Consider the following 18580-nt stretch of genomic DNA (forward strand, 5'->3'; position numbering starts at 1 on the left):
AGGTCGCAAAAGGGGATCACGTGTCCCCTGCGACCGTCATAAGTACAGGTCAGTTGCCAAGCCTCTGAAATTTGATCCCTTGACCATGGGGATGCTCAATGGTCGTAAGTGTGAAAAATGGCCCAAAATCTTTTTTTTTCCCAGTGCAATTGTAACTTCAAACCGTCACTAAACAAATGGTTGTAATTCGAGGACTACTTGCAGAGTGAGCTAAATTCACATTCATAACTGGATAGTCCTACCGTGTGTTTAATCTGTTGCCATGCCTTCCTTGCTAACGCCCCATAAAAGAAAACCATGACTGTTAGAAGGTTTTTTGTTTTGGACGTGGTTACTGCTAAGAGCTGCGTTGATGGTCCTCAACTTACGACAATAATTGGGACCGAAACATGCACCGTTGAGTGGTGAGGTTAAGTAAGTGAGCCTCCCACGATTTCGTGGCTGTTAGCCTTTCAGCAAATCAGCATCCTCCCAAAACTGGAAACTGACCGGGTGAGGTTGCCTGCGGACCGTTTGTGGGTTGTTCTGGGCTGGAGCAGTGAGCAGTGTCGTTGCGTCTTGGCGTTGCCGCCCAGTGGCATGACTTCACATCACAATGTGATGACCGTACATTTTGACAACAAGAGAGAGAGAGCAACCCCCTCCTTCCTTCTGGCACTGATGGTGTTCCCCAGTTGGGTCGTGAAATGTCTGCAAGAAAACCACCCAGCTCAGAGAGCACCAAGGACCCCACAATCCTCCTCCTCCACCTCCCTCCTTCTCTACCATCATTTCTCCCCCCCCCCTTTCCTTCTCTTCTCCCTCCTCCAATACCATCACCATTTCTCCTTCTCTCCCCCTCCTCTTCTCTCCAGAAACCCCACTCCCTCCTGGCACTGATGATGTTCCCTAGTTGGGCCATGAAATGTCTGCAGGAAACCCACCCAGCTCAGAGAGCTCCAGGGACCCCACAGTCCTCCCCCTCTTCCTCCTCCTCCTCTTCCTCCCCCTCTTCCTCCTCCCCTCACTTCTCCTCCCCCCCCCCTCACCTTTGATACTGATATTATCTAATTGGGTTATGAAGTAGCTGCAAAAAAACCACCCAGCTCAGACACCAAGGACCCAACAATCGTCTTCCTCCCCCTTCACATCACTCCTTTTTCCCCCTCTCCTCACCCCTCCCCTCACTTTTGGCCCTGATCATATTCACTACTTGGGTGGTGAAACGTCTGCAAAAAAACCACCCAGCTCAGAGAACACCAAGGACCCCAAGTTTGTCTTCCTCCTCCCCCCCTTTACTTCTTCCTCCACTCCACAAACCCCCTCTCCCTTCTAGCACTGATAACAGTAACTAGTGTGGCGACGAAACGTCTGCAGAAGCATGCCAAAAATCCCTCCATTGTGACAGATTAGATTTTGTACTGGAGTTATCTCACGCACCCTTTGCACCCTTTGCATGTTCCCAAATCTCTCAGGAGTAGGTGTGAGTAGGGTAGGGGTGTTGGGGGGGGTCTGGACCCCTGAGCAGACGGAGTTTCCCCAAGATACTTGAACCCCATCTTTCCCTCTCCGATTCCCAAGGCTGCAGGCTGTTTCATCCGGCTGATGATTTCCTTCCTCGAATGGGGCTGTTTATCGTGAAAGGCCTCTCCTGCGCGGGACATGCCGGACTTTAGTCCCTAGCATTTACCTCCTGCTAATCCTGATTTGTAGCGACATCGTGGCTCAGTGGCTAAGGCGCTGAGCTCGTCAATCAGAAAGGTCGGCGGTTTGAATCCCTAGCGCCACGTAACGGAGTGAGCTCCCGTGACTTGTCCCAGCTTCTGCCAACTTGGCAGTTCCAAAGCTCGTAGAAAATGCAGGTAGAAAAATAGGGACCACCTTTGGTGGGAAGGGAACAGCGTTTCGTGCGCCTTCGGGAGTTGAGTCATGCCGGCCACATGACACGGAGACGTCTTCGGACATCGCCGGCTCTTTGGCTTGAAACGGAGATGAGCACCGCCCCCTAGAGTCGGGAACAACTAGCCCGTACGTGTGAGGGGAATCTTTGCCTAATCCTGACTTACAGTGTCACCTGGTTTCTTAGAGATAGGACAAGCCCAGGTATGCTGTGAGCGAAGGACGCTAAGCAAATAGGCCTTGCTTTTACGTTCCTTTCAAATTGCTGGAATTGGGGGGTGTCTCGTTTAATGGAAAGAAGGACTTGGGGTGACAGGATAGCAATCTGGTAATATTTGAGGGGCTGCCACGAAGAGGAGGGGGTCTACCTATTCTCCAAATTACCTGAAGGCAGGTAAAGAAGCAATGGATGGAAACTAAACAAAGAGAAAAGCAACCTGGAATTAAGGAGGAATTTCCTGACAGTGAGGGCAATTAACCAGTGGAACTACCTGCCACCAGAAGTTGTGGATGCTCCAACACTGGAAGTTTTTAAAGAAGATGCTGGACAACCATTTATCTGAAATGATAGAGGGTCTCCTTGAGCGGGGGGGGGGGGGGTTGGACTAGAGGATCTCCACAGTCCCTTCCAACTCTGTTATCCTGTTAAATTTCCTATCTTTTTAATCTGCAGGACTACAGATCCCATGGGTCTGCCCTGACTGGGGATCAGTTTGATCCTCTGCAACAGGTTTTCAATATTTTGCAAAGCATTTTTTAAATCTGAAATATAGCTAGTCCTGGACTTAAAGGCTGCAATTGAGTCCAGAATTTCTAAGCAAGAAAAGTGTTGTGAGTTTTGTCCCATTTTACCACCTTTCTTGCCATTGTCGCCGTGTTACTTAACAACTGCAGTTGTTCAAAGTTAGTAACACAACTCTTAAGTGAATCCAACTTCCCCATTGGCTTGGCAGAAGGTCGCAAAAGGGGATCACTGCACCGTCATAAGTACGAGTCAAGTGTTTGGCTCAATCGCGTGACCATGGGGGATTCTGCAATGGTCATAAGTGTGAAAAACGGCTATAAAACACTTTTTTCAGTGCTGTTATAACTTCAAACAGTTGGTAAACGAACGGGCTGTATGTCGAGGAATATCTGCACAAGGTAGGAGAAACTTCGAGTGAATGTTGCTGGTGAGTTTTCCTTTCCAGCTCCAGTTAAACCAGTAGAGCTGCCTTCCCCCAAGGCACTCTACCTGGGTACAGATCAACCTGTTTGCTGACTCACAAAGCGACCAAGCGGAACGCTCCAAGCCTCAAAAACGAACCTGGTTTAAGGCTAACGAAGCTTAATGTCCTTGCAAATTTTTAACAGGCCAAGTTAAGCCAAGAGGTGTTTGAGGCACGGGAGGTCAAAAAAGTAAAAAAAAAAAAAAAAAAAAAGAGCAGGGGCAAGCGAAAGAAAAAGAAGGGACGGAGTTTTGGTTTGCCACCATTTTGACTTTTTTGACCTTCGTTTGCCTGCAGACAATCGCTAAATCAGTTTTCGCCAACTTCAGGAACTGTGCGTGGACTTCAACTCCCAGAATTCCCCAGCCAGCGTAGCTTCCTCTCTCGTTTTTTTTATTATTATTATTTTGGTTTGTGCAAACTTCACATCTTTCCAACACATTACATTTTTTTATGTATCTGTTGTGATTCTTTTATCTATACCAGGGGTGTCCAAACTTGGGAACTTTAAGACTTGTGGACTTCAACTCCCAGAATTCCCCAGCCAGCATGGCTGGCTGGGGAATTCTGGGAGTTGAAGTCCACAAGTCTTAAAGTTCCCAAGTTTGGACACCCCTGATCTATACAAATAATCTTTTATAACTATAACTTTATATATTTGTGTGCATTTATATTATTTCATACATTTTTTTCATTCTATTTATTCTATGTATAACAGTTTACCACATTTAAGTCATTTTGTATAATATTTATTTGCTACAGTCATTTTTCGATCTTTTAATCGTTTTCCGGTTTTGTAGTTGTCTATTGATTTGTTGATCTTCCTTCCTTTCTTTTTTTTCCTTTCCTGCTTTCCTCCCCCTTTCCTCTAGCCAATTATACAATAAATCCCATACGGAGTAATATTCAGATTCTTCTGGAACTGAATCTTACTCCGTAATCCCTTCCTCTGCAATCTCTCCCCTTCAGTGGGTAAAAAAACAAGTGTGGCTCACTGGGGAATTCTGGGACTTGAAGTCCAAAGATCTTTGAAAGTTCCCAATGAATGAATGAAATGGATTAAATGTGGGGATTAAACGCAGGCCGATTAGGAGCCCCCTTGCAGTCACCCTGGTGCACCGGGGGAGACTAGAAACCGTCTTCAGGCGCCCCACAGAAACCGACAAAAAGGCAGATTTGCAGTCTGCCATAAATGAATCTGCAGAGCAAATGCTTCTTTTTAATTTATTTTGTTTTTGGCAAACTTATGACCGTTGGGGGGGAAGAGCCGGTGGACAGCTGGGCCTTTGTGCCCCACACCAGGCCTGGTTCCTTCCCCGGGGGAGGCTGTCTCCTGAGGTTACCTGTGACTCATTCTTTACAGGCCGGCCGGCTGGCGCTGCCCATGCTTCCTGTTTACCTTCCTGGCAAACCTTGCCAAGTTATTACTCAGCGTGGGCAGAGAAAGAGAGAAAAGGGGACCTTGCATGAAGAAGCTAAGACAATCCCAGGATTAAGCTTCGGGCAAACTATGGTTTATTGGAGAGATGGCTCCCCTTTCTTATTTTTTTTGCAAATGGCAAACGGGATGGCTGATTTTGAGGGTTTGGTTTTTTAAAAAAATGGCCAGCAAAACCTGTCTTTAACCGATCAGATGTGGTCCTCTGGTGGTTTTCTAAGTAGTCCTCACTTTATGACCATTTGTTTAATGGGATTGATGGTTAGAAACGAGGGGAAAAGATCCGGACAGAAAGAGACGGATAAGTTAAGAATTGGGAAATATGGCATTAATAATGTACAAAAGGTAGGAATTAGATATGTATATGTACATGTACTGATAGTAACTATATAGTAAAAGGGATTAATGGGCAGGTAATTTGAGTGACTACACATACCAATGTAATAGATACAAACTGTTGTACGATCAAAATATGGAAATGTCAGAAATGTCGCATTATGTCCAACATTTTTTAATGTTTACCTAATACAAACTTTTTAAAAAACAATAATTCACGTCCGTTTGTTTAATGACCAATCAAAGTTATGACCACACTGAAAAAGGAAACTTAACGATGGCTTTTCACCCCACCCTGTTATAGCATCCCTGTGAGTCACGCGATCAAAATTCGGACGCTTGGCACCTGACTCATACATACAACAGTCCCAGCCTCCCCCGGGTCACCGTGATTTCCCTTTAGCGACCTCCTGCCCAGAAAAAAGTCAGTGGGGGAAGCCAGGTTGACCGTGTTGCTAACTTTTAACAGCTGCCGGGATTTACGTAGCAACAGTGACAGGGAAGGTCGTAAAACGGGGCAAAGCTCACTTAGCAACCATCTTGCCTAGGGATGGGAACGTTGGTTCCATGGTGGTTGTACGTTGAGGATTATCTGCAGTCCCAAGGCCAGCCAACCCAGGGCTGGAGCCGATTGATGTGGCCATGTTGTATGAATGCGGTCTTTGGGTTGGTCCTTGTTGTTTTCGCCGGAAGTGATGGGCAAAGCAGCTGGGTTGTGTTGTCAGTATGGTTGTATAGTGTGCTAGGTCCTCTTAGTGCAGTGGTCACCAACTCGCGGTCTGTGAGAAAATTGTGGCGATCCAAAGGAAAATTATTTGCATTTTTCATATTGCACTAATTCAGGGGTCCTGAAATTACGTCCCCTGGGACGGATACGTGCAATGAACGCTTGTGTGGCTGCAGAGAGTCTCCCCCTTTGGGGTCTTTTTGTGGGGGTCGGAGGGGGGCAGAAATTCCCACTTGGGGTCTGCCTCCTGGTGGGGGGCTTTGGGCGAAGGCTGGAGGGAAGGGCCACTGGTGGCGAAGAGCCGGAGTGGGGCTGCATCATGGCCTGGAACTGGCTGACCATCTCAGCCCACTGAGCCTCCAGGCGCTGGAACCTAGCCTTGCACTCCCGCAGGCCTTCCCTCTGCTTGGAAAGCCTATGCTCCTAGTCCTCAGTGAGGTGCTTCCGCTGAGCCTCCTCCTCGGTCAATACAATAATACAATAGTAGAGTTGGAAGGGACCTTGGAGGTCTTCTAGTCCAACCCCCTGCCTAGGCAGGAAACCCTATACCGTTCCAGACAAATGGCTATCCAACATCTTCTTAAAGACTTCCAGTGTTGGGGCATTCACAACTTCTGGAGGCAACTTCTGTTCCACTGATTAATTGTTCTAACTGTCAGGAAGTTTCTCCTCAGTTCTAAGTTGCTTCTCTCCTTGATTAGTTTCCACCCATTGCTTCTTGTTCTACCCTCAGGTGCCTTGGAGAATAGTTTGACTCCCTCTTCTTTGTGGCAACCCCTGAGATATTGGAACACTGCTATCATGTCTCCCCTAGTCCTTCTTTCTCTTAAGCTAAACATCCCCAGTTCCTGCAACCGTTCTTCATATGTTTTAGTCTCCAGTCCCCTAATCCTCTTTGTTGCTCTTCTCTGCACTCTTTCTAGAGTCTCCACATCTTTTCTACATCGTGGCAACCAGAACTGAATGCAAATATTCCAAGTGTGGCCTTACCAAGGCATTATAAAGTGGTATTAACCCTTCACGTGATCTTGATTCTATCCCTCTGTTGATGCAGCCTAGAACTGTGTTGGCTTTTTTGGCAGCTGCTGCACACTGCTGGCTCATATTTAAATGGTTGTCCACTAGGACTCCAAGAACCCTTTAATAGTTACTACGGTTGAGCAAGGTACCACCTATACTGTACCTGTGCATTTCATTTTTGTTGCCTAAATGTAGAACCTTACTCTTTTCACCATTGAATTTCATTTTATTAGATAGTGCCCAATGTTCAAGTTTGTCAAGATCCTTCTGTATCTTAAGCCTCTCTTCTGGAGTGTTGGCTATTCCTGCCAGCTTGGTATCATCTGCAAATTTGATGAGTTCCCCATTTATTCCCTCATCCAAATCATTGATGAAGATGTTGAAGAGTCCTGGGCCTAAAACAGAGCCTTGGGGTCCCCCACTGCATACTTCCCTCCATGTAGATGCAGTTCCATTGAGAACTACACATTGAGTGTGGTTGGTCAGCCCGTTACGAATCCATCTGGTGGTGATGCTGTCTAACCCACATTCTTCTACTTTATCTAGTAGTAGGTTATGGTCTACCTTATCAAAAGTCTTACTGAAGTCCAAGTAAACTATATCAACGGCATTCCTCTGGTCCACTAATTTTGTCACATTATCAAAGAATGCAATAAGATTAGTCTGGCATGATCTGTTTTTGACAAATCCATGTTGGCTTTTGGCTATTACTTTGTTTGCTTCTAGGTGTTCGCAAATTCGTTGCTTGATTATTTTTTCCAGAATCTTTCCTGGTATTGAGGTCAGACTGATAGGTCTGTAGTTTCCTGGATCTAATTTTTCCCCTTTTTTGAAGATGGGAACCACATCAGCTCTTTTCCAGTCCTCTGGTAGTTCCCTGGTGTTCCAGGATCTCTGAAAGATATAATTCAGTGGTTCTGAGATCTCGTCTGCTAGTTCCTTCAGAACCCTGGGGTGTAATCCATCTGGTCCTGGTGATTTGAACTCGTCTAGGGTAGACAGGTGATCACTTACCATTTTCTTCCCTATTTCAATTTGTGTTCCTAATTTTGTGGTGCTGCTTTTGATAGGTTGGACTGTTTTATCCCTTTGTGTAAAGACAGATGCAAAACATGAGTTAAATAGTTCTGCTTTCTCCCTGTTGCTTGTCACCTTCTTGCCACTTTCTCCTAGCAATGGACCAATTGTTTCCTTAACTTTTTTCTTGTTTTTAACATGTTGGAAGAAGCTTTTTTTGTTAATTTTTACTTTTGTGGCAAGCCTTTCTTCATTGTGAGCCTTAGCTTTCCTCACTTCATCTTTACAGGCTCGGGCTATTTGCTGATATTCTGCCTTAGTTATGTCCCCCTCCTTCCACTTTTTATACTTACTTTTTTTGTCTTTCAGTTTGTCAGATAGTTGTTTATGCAGCCATGCTGGTTTCTTTTGGGAGCTGTTGTTTTTCTTCTTCACTGGTATTGTGTTAGACTGGGCTTTTCTAATCTCATTTTTCAATATTTCCCAAGCTTCTTGAGTTGTTTTCCCCTCGAGGATTCTCATCCATGGAATTTTTCCCAAGCTCTCTCTAAGTTTATTGAAATTAGCTTTCTTAAAGTCCAAGACTCTAGTTTGACTTTGTTCTACTACTTGTGTTTGCATAATGTTGAATTCCAATATTGCATGGTCACTTGCCCCCAGGGATCCTGTGGCTTCAACACCTTCTATCATTTCCTCTCTGTTAGTGAGAATTAAGTCCAATATGGCTGATCCCCTTGTTCCCTTCTCTACTTTTTGGGAAACAAAGTTGTCTGCTAGGTTTGTTAGGAACCTGTTGGATCTTCCACTTGGTGCAGAGTTTGTTTCCCAGTTGATGTCAGGGTAGTTAAAATCTCCCATTACTATTGTGGTGTGCTTCCTACATACCTTAGTTAGCTGACTAGCAAAAAGTTCATCTTCTTCCTCTGCTTGGTTGGGTGGCCTGTAGTATAGACCTATGGCAATGTCATTTCCCCCACAACCTTTAATATTGACCCAAATGCATTCAAGATAGTTCTCATTATTGTTGTGCTCTATTTCTGTAGAGAGGTAGTTATTTCTTATATATAGTGCAACTCCACCTCCTCTTTTATTTGGTCTATTTCTTTTAAATAATTTAAATCCTTCTAGCTGTATGTTCCATTTGTCCGTTTCATCTCACCAAGTTTCTGTAATGGCAATAATATCATATCTGCCCTCTTTTACTTGAATTTCTAATTCTCCCTGTTTATTCCTCATACTCTGAGCATTGGTGTATAGACATTTGAGTCCATTTTGATTGACCTTGTGTTTACTGTCTACATAACCTGTATTATTCCTGACTGCCCCTATTTTCTTGCCACTTGTGTGATTCATGCACATGGTATGACAATCACTATTACATGCTTGGTTTTGCTTGACAGCAGGAGTGATAATTTTACCCACACACACATCTATGTTACATGCATTTATAACCCTATGAATTTTAGTTTGCTGTGGACAGAGATGTTCTGTATCTGTTAATTCTCTGTCCCCGCTCTTCAGTTTAAATGTTTATCAAGAAAATCTGTGAATTTAATGCCAAGTAGCTCAGTCCCTTTCTTGGATGGATGCAACCCATCTCTTTTGTACAGTTTTTCATTGGACCAGCTACAGGCTTCATGACTAATAAAACCAAAGCCTTCCCTTTTACACCACTCCTTTAGCCAAACATTAAACTCTGCTACACGCTGGCCCTTCCCTTTTTGTTCCTTATATACAGGTAAAACCTCTGAAAAGATAAGCCTACAACCTATACTATTAAGTTCATACCCCAAGCTCTGGAAATCATTCTTCACAGAAAGTACATCTTTTTGGGATAGATCATTTGTGCCAAGATGTATAATAGCATCAACGTCACAATTCTTACTTGCATTCTTGACTATCTTAAGAATACGCCTCTTGTCTCTGTTGGCAGTAGCACCTGGCAGACACCTGACCTCTTTTAAAACCTCCATATCCTCTCCTAAATTTACATCCCTTACGATTGAATCACCAACCAGAAGGTGACTTCTCTTTTTGCTTACCTTGCTCTTCTTCTGCGACTGATGTGTGATACCTGGTTCCCCTTCTCGCCTTTCCGAAGAAAGTTCTTCGTTTTGGACCACGATCCCTTGCTTATTTGAGTCATCATTATCACAACTGCCTTGACCTATCTCTTTAGTGTCCCCATTAAGGTCAGCAAGGGCACTATATCTGTTTTGCTGGGTCACAGCAAAAGCTTTGTGTTTATGGTTCACAGCTCTCAACCTGCCAGATCCCACGGTTGTCCAGACAGCTCTTCTCCTGCAAGATCTTTGTGGCAGAGGGGGCTGATAGTGTGGCTTCGCCATAGAGTGGAATGGCTGACGTAGACACCTAGTTTCTGCTTGGAGAGCACAGATTACAGATTCTAGATAGGTAATCTGCCTATGTAGACTCGTAATTTGTTTACAAAGGGGACAGTATCCAAATTTGAAAAGAATACTGCGAAAGACAGGTGCAAAACAGCTATTACATTGAACTAAGCCAGTCATTTTGAAATAAATAAAATCACAATCTCAAACACACTAATCCAGAATGTATTATTGCTATTTTGGTTTATAGATATATGATTCACACGCCGCTAGGCGCGCGGGCCCCCACCTCAGTGTCTTTGTCTCTGTGACTCACCCCCCCTTCTCTCCAGCAGCTCCAATCCTAGCTTCAGGAAGGTTCAAATGATATGGAGTTTAAGGGCCCCCACCTCAGTGTCTTTGTCTCTGTGACTCACCCCCCCTTCTCTCCAGCAGCTCCAATCCTAGCTTCAGGAAGGTTCAAATGATATGGAGTTTAAGGGCCCCCACCTCAGTGTCTTTGTCTTGTGACTCACCCCCCCTTCTCTCCAGCAGCTCCAATCCTAGCTTCAGGAAGGTTCAAATGATATGGAGTTTAAGGGCCCCCACCTCAGTGTCTTTGTCTCTGTGACTCACCCCCCCTTCTCTCCAGCAGCTCCAATCCTAGCTTCAGGAAGGTTCAAATGATATGGAGTTTAAGGGCCCCCACCTCAGTGTCTTTGTCTCTGTGACTCACCCCCTCCTTCTCTCCAGCAGCTCCAATCCTAGCTTCAGGAAGGTTCAAATGATATGGAGTTTAAGGGCCCCCACCTCAGTGTCTTTGTCTTGTGACTCACCCCCTCCTTCTCTCTAGCAGCTCCAATCCTAGCTTCAGGAAGGTTCAAATGATATGGAGTTTAAGGGCCCCCACCTCAGTGTCTTTGTCTTGTGACTCACCCCCTCCTTCTCTCCAGCAGCTCCAATCCTAGCTTCAGGAAGGTTCAAATGATATTGGAACTGAGCCAGCTGTTGTGCCAACTTTATCTTTGCTTTAAGAATCTTCTGATGTGAATCCTACTCCCAAGTTGCTAGTCCTCTTGATCGACAGAGCCTTCTAAAAAAACAAGGAAGAGGCCAGATTCGATTTAACTCTGGTGGACCATCGTTCTCCAACCTGCCTCCCCCCCCCTTCCCCCCCCCCTCCGATGTGTGGTGATTCCAACTCCCAAATCTGATGGGGGGGGGGTGATCCCAGTTTAAGGAAGGGACATCACCCACCCACCATTCCTAAACTTCCTTGTTTCTGTTGTGGCTCGCAGGTTCAGAGAGTGAGGAGGTTGGGGAGGAACCTGGGCCAGTCCTGGAGTCTGGGGGATGCTCGGATGAGGGCTCTGTGTCGGAGGCAGAGACCAAGGCCATCTGGGAGTTATGTGGGAGTTATGTGGTGCCTTCGGAGTCAGACATCAGTGGGGCAGAAGAACAGCTGGAGCCTGTTCCCAGTGTGTGCATGCACAGAGCTGCTAGGAGAAGGGAAGAGCTAAAGAAAAGGGGTCGACTTTGGGAGTAAGGCCACAGGTGGACGATGAATGGCCCCTCCTATACGGAATAAAAGAGGAGCGACAGGGGAGTGGAGTTTGCAGGAGACCATTAGTTCACTTCATTGGTTCCTGACTCTCCGAGACTCCTTGCCAAGTTCTGCAGATATCAGCCTGGCAGCTCTCCAAGCCAGATAAGGTCTGTGACTGTAAATCCTCCTTTTGAAAGACTTTGCTGGGTGTGAATGAGCAGAATTCACAGTCAATGAATAAAAGGGTTTTTTGTGGGGACCAGGAGTTGGCTTCATGCTCTCGGGAAGCCTCGGTCTTTCCACTAACTCTGTTCTATCTTCTTTCCCAGGGCGGAGAACTACTGGTGGCGCGGCCAGAATAAGCGGACGTTGAAGGTGGGGCAATTCCCACGCAACACGGTGACCTCCGTGGCGGGATTGTCCGCGCACGACATTAGCCAGCCGCTGAAAAACAGCTTCATCCACACGGGCCATGGGGACACCAACCCACAGCAAAGCTGGGGCTTCCCCGATAAGATTGATGAGTAAGTGACACGGAGGACGGGCGTGGTTTTTCTACCCTCCTTTCCCGAAAATAAGACCTAACTGGCAAATAAGCCTCAGCATGATTTCCTTTTCAGGATGCTCGTCATATAATTTTGATTTCAATCGTAATTTTAAAATGTCCTAACAGTGAGAACAATTAGCCAGTGGAACAGCTTGCCACCAGGTGGGTGCTTCGTCGCTGGAGGTTTTTAAAGAGATTGGGACAGCCACATCTCAAATTGTAGAAGGCAGTGATGGCAAACCTTTTTCTTACGGTGGGGCAAAATTGTGTGCCCGCTTGCCCACTCAATCCTCCCCGCCCACCTGCTCATGTGCAGGTGACTCCCATGATTCCCCGCATGCACGCATGACACCTCCCCCCCCCCCCGCATAGGCGCATGACCCCCTCCCCTGAATCCTGGGGAGGGTGAAAACGGCCTCCCCTGGCCCTCTGGAAGGCGGAAAAATCGGCTGGCACACGGATAGGCGCTGGAACTGACGGCTGGCGTGCCACCCAGTATGGCTCTGCGTGCCACCTGTAGCACCTGTAGCACGCTTGCTATAGGTTCGCCATCACGGGTGTAAGGTCTCCTTCCTGGGGTTGGAGTAGAAGACCTCCAAGGTCCCTTCCAGCTCTATTCGGACAAATAAGTTTCCTATTCTGATGAATTGATTGAAATGGTCTAGGACAGCGATGGCGAACCTTTTTTGGCTCGCGGGCCACTAGTGCGCGACCCCCCCCCCCATTTTTACATGCTTTTTTCGCCCTCCCCAGGCTCCAGAGGCTTTATAGGAGCCTGGGGAGGGCGAAAAGCGCCCCCCCCCGGAGACCCTCCGGAGGATTCAGGGACCGTCCGGTTTCCTCGGAGGGTGGTTTTAAGCGTTCCGAAGGCTTCAAAGAAGCCTCCGGACAGTCCCTGAAGCCTCCGGGGGGGCGGGGGAGGCTCTTTTCGCCCTCCCCAGGCTTCTATAAAGCCTCTGGAGCCTGGGGAAGGCGAAAAATGGCTTTTAAAAAGGTGAACTCGCGTGCCCTGACAAATGGCTCCGCGTGCCACTTGTGGCACGTGTACCATAGGTTCGCCATCACTGGTCTAGGATCTCCTGCTTGAGCAGGGGGTTGGACTAGAGGACCTCAAAGGTCCCTTCCAGCTCTATTCTGATTGAGTGTGGTCCACATGGGCAAGAGCACTTACTGCTGGGCCCCAAAATATGCACAGGAACCCAGTTGCCCACCTCGATGGCAAAATTGGCTGCGTTCGCACGAACGGATGTGACGCCTTCTTTTTTCTTTTTGAAGTTGCATTCAGAAAAAAACCCATAAACCCTGGATGTGCACGACTGACACAGCCAAGGAACAGCAAACCGAGGTTAAAGCTAAGCCAGCTTAGTACGTACATAAACCTGTCCGACTACCGAGACTTTTAATCGACCTGGGTTTGTGTGAATGCAGACATGGAGGAAGGGAGGCTGGAGAAGTTGGTTGCCATTAAAAAGGGGGGGGGGGAAATCAAACAGAATTTTATTTTTACCGAAAAATAAAAGAACTTTTGTGCGCAGAAAAGCGACGTTCCCCCTCGCTCATTCCAGAAGCAGCTTCCACAGACTTCTTTATTTTTCTTTCCCTGAAAAGGAGCTTTGAGACTCCTTCTTCCACCTTTCCTTCACTTCCTTTCCAACACAGTCACCGACTCACTCCTACGCCCACACGTCAGCTTGCAGCTTGACTTGGAAACGGGTGCGAAACTTGCAAACATGGGCAGGACGCGTCATCCACCTCCCCTCCACATCCTGTATAGGAAGGTGGTTTCCTTCCTCGGCTTCTTGCCGGAACAATCCTTAGCTTTCACACCGGGTTTTTATTGCCGAAACTTAAGATACGTGGGCCGGCCACAGCTCCGGGGTGTGAGGTGTGGGTGGGTGTTTTTGGCCGTGGGGTTGCGCACTCCCCTAAAGCTGCTCTTGTTGGTTGCACAATTCCAGCTCGACGTGGTAGCTGGGTTGGGTGCATTGAGGTTGGCCGGCTGCCAATGAGTTGTGAGTGAATGTGTTGTTTGCACACGCGTTGAGCCAGGCTGGGCTCAAACCGGACCCGAAGCCTTCAGGTGACCTGTTAAACTGGTTCGTTGCAAACAGCCTCGCTTGACCCGCAACCAACAGCACAAAAGAGATTTTATTTTTTTCCCCGGCCACAAAACTCAGGAGATGCTCGCCTCTGTACTCGTGGCAGGATGTTTCTTCCACCTGATTCAGGGTGAACAATTCGGGGGTGTGGGGATGGGTGTTCTGTTGCGGTTTTGGCGTATTGCGCAAACGAATGGGGCGCGTTTTGTGATGCGGGTTGTTGGGCAAAGGCTGGCAGAGGTTTTTAAGGTGAGACTGGATAGCCATTTGTGTGAAATGATATGGAGTGTCTAGTTGAGCAGCGGGCTGGACTAGAAGACCTCCAAGGTCCCTTCCAGCTCTATTCTGAGAAATGAGTTTCCTTTCTAATTATTGGTTTGAAAGAGAAAGGAAGGAAGGAAGAGAAAGGAAAGAAAGAAAGAACGAAAGAAAAGGAAAAATTTCCTTATAGTTAGAACAATTAATCAATGGAACATAGTGAGATAGGAAGGAAGGAAGGAAGGAAGGAAGGAAGGAAGGAAGGAAGGAAGGAAGGAAGGAAGGAAAACAAAAATTTCCTGAAAGTGAGAACAATTAACCAATGGAACAGCTTGCCACCAGAAGTTGTAAATCCTCCATCTCTGAGGTTTTTAAGAAGAGATTGGACAGCCATTTGTCTGAAATGGCATAGGATCTCCTGCTTGAGCAGCGGGTTGGACTAGAAGACCTCCAAGGTCCCTTCCAGCTCTACTCTGACAAATAAGTTTCCTTTCTAATTATCGGTTTGAAAGACAGAAAGAAGAAAGGAAGGAAGGGAAAGAAAGAAAGAAGAAAGAAAGAAAGAAAGAAAGAAAGAAAGAAAGAAAGAAAGAAAGAAAGAAAGAAAGAAGAAAAGGAAAAAATTCCTGAAAGTGAAGACAGTTAACCATTGGGACAGCTTGCCACCAGAAGTTGTAAATCCTCCATCTCTGGAGGTTTTTAAGAAGAGACTGGACAGCCACTCGCCTGGAACGTCCTAGGATTTCCTGCTTGAGCAGGGGGTTGCACTAGAAAACCTCCAAGGTCCCTTCCAGCTCCCAGCTCTATTCTGAGAAATGAGTTTCCTTTCTAATTATTAGTTTGAAAGAGAGAGATAAGGAAGGAAGGAAGGAAGGAAGGAAGGAAGGAAGGAAGGAAGGAAGGAAAAGAAAGAAAGAAAGAAAGAAAGAAAGAAAGAAAGAAAGAAAAAAGAAAGAAAGAAAAAAGAAGGAAAGAAAAAAGAAAGAAAGAGAAAGAAAGAAAGAAGAAAGAAAGAAGAAAGAAAGAAGAAAGAAAAAAGGAAAAAATTACTGAAAGTGAAGACAATTAACCAGTGGAACAGCTTGCCACCAGAAGTTGTAAATCCTCCATCTCTGGAGGCTTTTAAGAGGAGACAGCCATTTGTCTGAAATGGCATAGGATCTCCTGCTTGAGCAGGGGGTTGGACTAGAAGACCTCCAAGGTCCCTTCCAGCTCCCAGCTTTATTCTGAGAAATGAGTTTCCTTTCTAATTATTGGTTTGAAAGAGAGAGATAAGGAAGGAAGGAAGGAAGGGAAAGAAAGAAAGAAAGAAAGAAAGAAAGAAAGAAAGAAAGAAAGAAAGAAAGAAAGAAAGAAAAAGAAAATTTTACTGAAAGTGAAGACAATTAACCAGTGGAACAGCTTGCCACCAGAAGTTGTAAATCCTCCATCTCTGGAGGCTTTTAAGAGGAGACAGCCATTTGTCTGAAATGGCATAGGATCTCCTGCTTGAGCAGGGGGTTGGACTAGAAGACCTCCAAGGTCCCTTCCAGCCCTATTCTGATGGGTATCTCAGGTTCAAGAGCGTGGTCTCTTTTATCGGGTGGTTCAGCAAGCAGCATGCCCAGGTTGTGTGAAGCCCACTTCTTCTTCCCCCGCAGCTACAGGTAGTCCTCAACTTACAACCATTCATTTAGTGACCATTCAAAGTTGCACCGGGCCCAAAGAAAGTGTTTTATGACCGTTTTTCATACTTCACGACCGTTTTGTGATCCAAATTCTGACACTTGGGGTCTTGACTCATATTTATGACGGTGGTGTCCCGGGGTCACGTGATCGATCCCCTTTTGCGACCTTCTGGCAAGTCAAGTCCGTGGGGAAGACAGATTCACTTAACAACCGTCTATGGCCGTGATTCACTTAACAAGTCAAGTGGGGCAAAACCCGCTGAGGTGTCTTGCTTAGCGACAGAGATTTTAAACGAACCTGTAGTAAGGCCTACTCCGTTTTGCTACTCAAGCTCCTCAATTTCCGCCTGCGTCCTGGCATGTTGAAAGAAGCCAAACCGAGGGGCCTAGAAGCTCTCACACTACAAAACCCATCCTTTGGGCGTTCTTGCCTATCAGCGTAAAAATGTAAGCAACATTTCTTGATGATTGATTGATTGAATGCCTCTATATCAGGGGTGTCCAAACTTGAGAACTTTAAGACTTGTGGACTTCAACTCCCAGAATTCCCCAGCCAGCCATGCTGGCTGGGGAATTCTGGGAGTTGAAGTCCACAAGTCTTAAAGTTCCCAAGTTTGGACACCCCTGCTCTATATCCTGCCTTTTTTTTATTTTTATGAATAACTAAAGCAGGGAACATAGTTAATATTCCTCCCCCTTCCTCTTATTTCATCCACAACAGCCCTGTGAGGTGGGTTGGGCTAAGAGAGAAGGAAAGGCTCATAGTCACCCAGTTGGGTTTGTATGCAATACAAAACTAGAACTCACCATCTCCTGGTGATTGGCCCAAAGTCACCCAGCTGCTTTTATGCCTAAGGCGTGACTAGAACTCACCGTCGCCTAGTAATTGGCCCGAAGACACCCAGTTGGCTTTTGAACCAACACAGAACTAGAACTCACCGTCTCCTGGTGATTCACTCAAAGTCACCCAGCCAGCTTTCATGTCTAAGATGGAACTAGAACTCACAGTCTCCTGGTGATTGGCCTAAAGTTACCCAGTTGGATTTCGTACCTATCGCAGAACTAGAACTCACCGTCTCCTGGCGATTGGCCTAAAGTCACCAGCCGGCGTTTGTGGCCAAGGTGGAACTAGAACTCACTGTCTCCTGGTGATTGGATCAAAATCACCCAGCTGACCTTCATGCCTAAGGAGGGACTAGAACTCCCTGTCTCCTGGTGATTCACTCAAAGTCACCCGGCCGGCTTTCATGTCTAAGATGGAACTAGAAGTCACCGTCTCCTGGTTTCTAGACCTTAATTGTCAGACCAAACTGGCTGCCTATTTGAGCTTTGCGCCAATGATATATCATCCAAGCATATGCATTTTCCTCCCGGTCAGCTACCCCATCTGGACAGCACATCTGCAAATTCTCTGAGGAAGGAACTCCACGTCATTGTACTTTGTGTAGTAGAGTCTAAAGCAGGGGTGAAATGCTACCGGTTCAGGCCAGTTCGCTCGAACCGGTAGTAAAACATACTAAAAAAAAGTTCCGACGATCAGCTGATCTTTGCAACTTAAAAAAAAAAACTTTTAAAGCGTTTTTTTAAAACCACAGGTTCTCCGGAAACACGGGGGTGCAGTGGGGGTCTGTTTTTGCTCCTAGTAGGCTTTCCTGAAGCTTAACCAAAAACGGGGGGAGGGGGGCTGCTGAGAAAGAAGAAAGAAATGTGGAAAGAAGAAAGAAAGAAAAGAAAGAAAGAAAGAAAGAAAGAAAGAAAGAAAGAAAGAAAGAAAGAAAGAAAGAAAGTGAAAGGGAGGGAGGGAAAAAGGAGGGGGAGGAAGGACTACAAACCTGGCCACTAGACCCAGCTTCAGAGGATTAATCCAGGGCTGGAAGTCACCTGGAGGTCATCTAGTCCAACCCTGCTCCAGCAGGAATCTGTCTTTTGACACACACACACACACACACACACACACACACACACACACACACACACCCGTTACATGACTACATAGCCATGCCCACCCAGTCACATGACCCCTCCACCAAGCCACGCCCCCCAAGCCACTCCCACAGAACTAGTAGTAAAAAAAAAAAAAAGATTTCACCACTGGTCTAAAGTAGCAAGAGAAAGGAAAGAAGGATCAGCCAGTCTTTTGTTTCAACTTTTTCTTCTCTCTTTTTTTCCCCATCATCCTTTTCTGCAGCTTGTACCTGGGAAATCCCATGGACCCCCCGGATGTCCTAGGGTTGGATTTGAACCCAGCTCGGCCTACGCAGCTCCCAGGAAGGAACAAGAGTAAGAAAAGTTTGGTTTTTTTTTTTTTTAAGTCATCTTAACTTTTCATTTCTTACCCTGAACCGGTTCCGTATTCCCTCCAGCTCAGCGAGATTGCAGTGGGTGCATGGTAGAACTGCAAGTCCCAGAATGCCTTTCGTCTGGGGTATTCCGCACCGAGGCATGTTGGGAACTGTAGTTTTCAAAGCCAAACAACGATCAAGCCCAATAGAAGGGAATCTCCGCAGTG

General features: G+C 46.3%; 1 protein-coding gene across 4 annotated transcripts in view; it reads left to right on the forward strand.

Annotated features, from left to right (window-relative positions):
- The window catches only part of TNK2 (tyrosine kinase non receptor 2), a 79561-nt gene extending 61011 nt beyond the window's left edge, over positions 1-18550 (forward strand). For 2 of the 4 annotated variants that reach the window (XM_081956076.1, XM_081956077.1), the window contains exons 10-11: positions 11830-12024; positions 18260-18549. In XM_081956076.1, coding sequence (XP_081812202.1) covers positions 11830-12024; positions 18260-18392 — 328 coding nt within the window. In that variant the 3' untranslated portion in view covers positions 18393-18549. Of the gene's footprint in view, positions 1-11829; positions 12025-18259 lie in introns of those variants that run through there. The other 2 variants (XM_081956075.1, XM_081956078.1) reach the window with 2 other exon arrangements.
- The last annotated feature ends 30 nt before the right edge of the window (positions 18551-18580 follow it).

The sequence above is a fragment of the Natrix helvetica genome (genome assembly GCF_964273705.1).
Source record: "Natrix helvetica genome assembly, chromosome: 5".
In the NCBI taxonomy this organism is placed as follows: Eukaryota; Metazoa; Chordata; class Lepidosauria; order Squamata; family Natricidae; genus Natrix; species Natrix helvetica.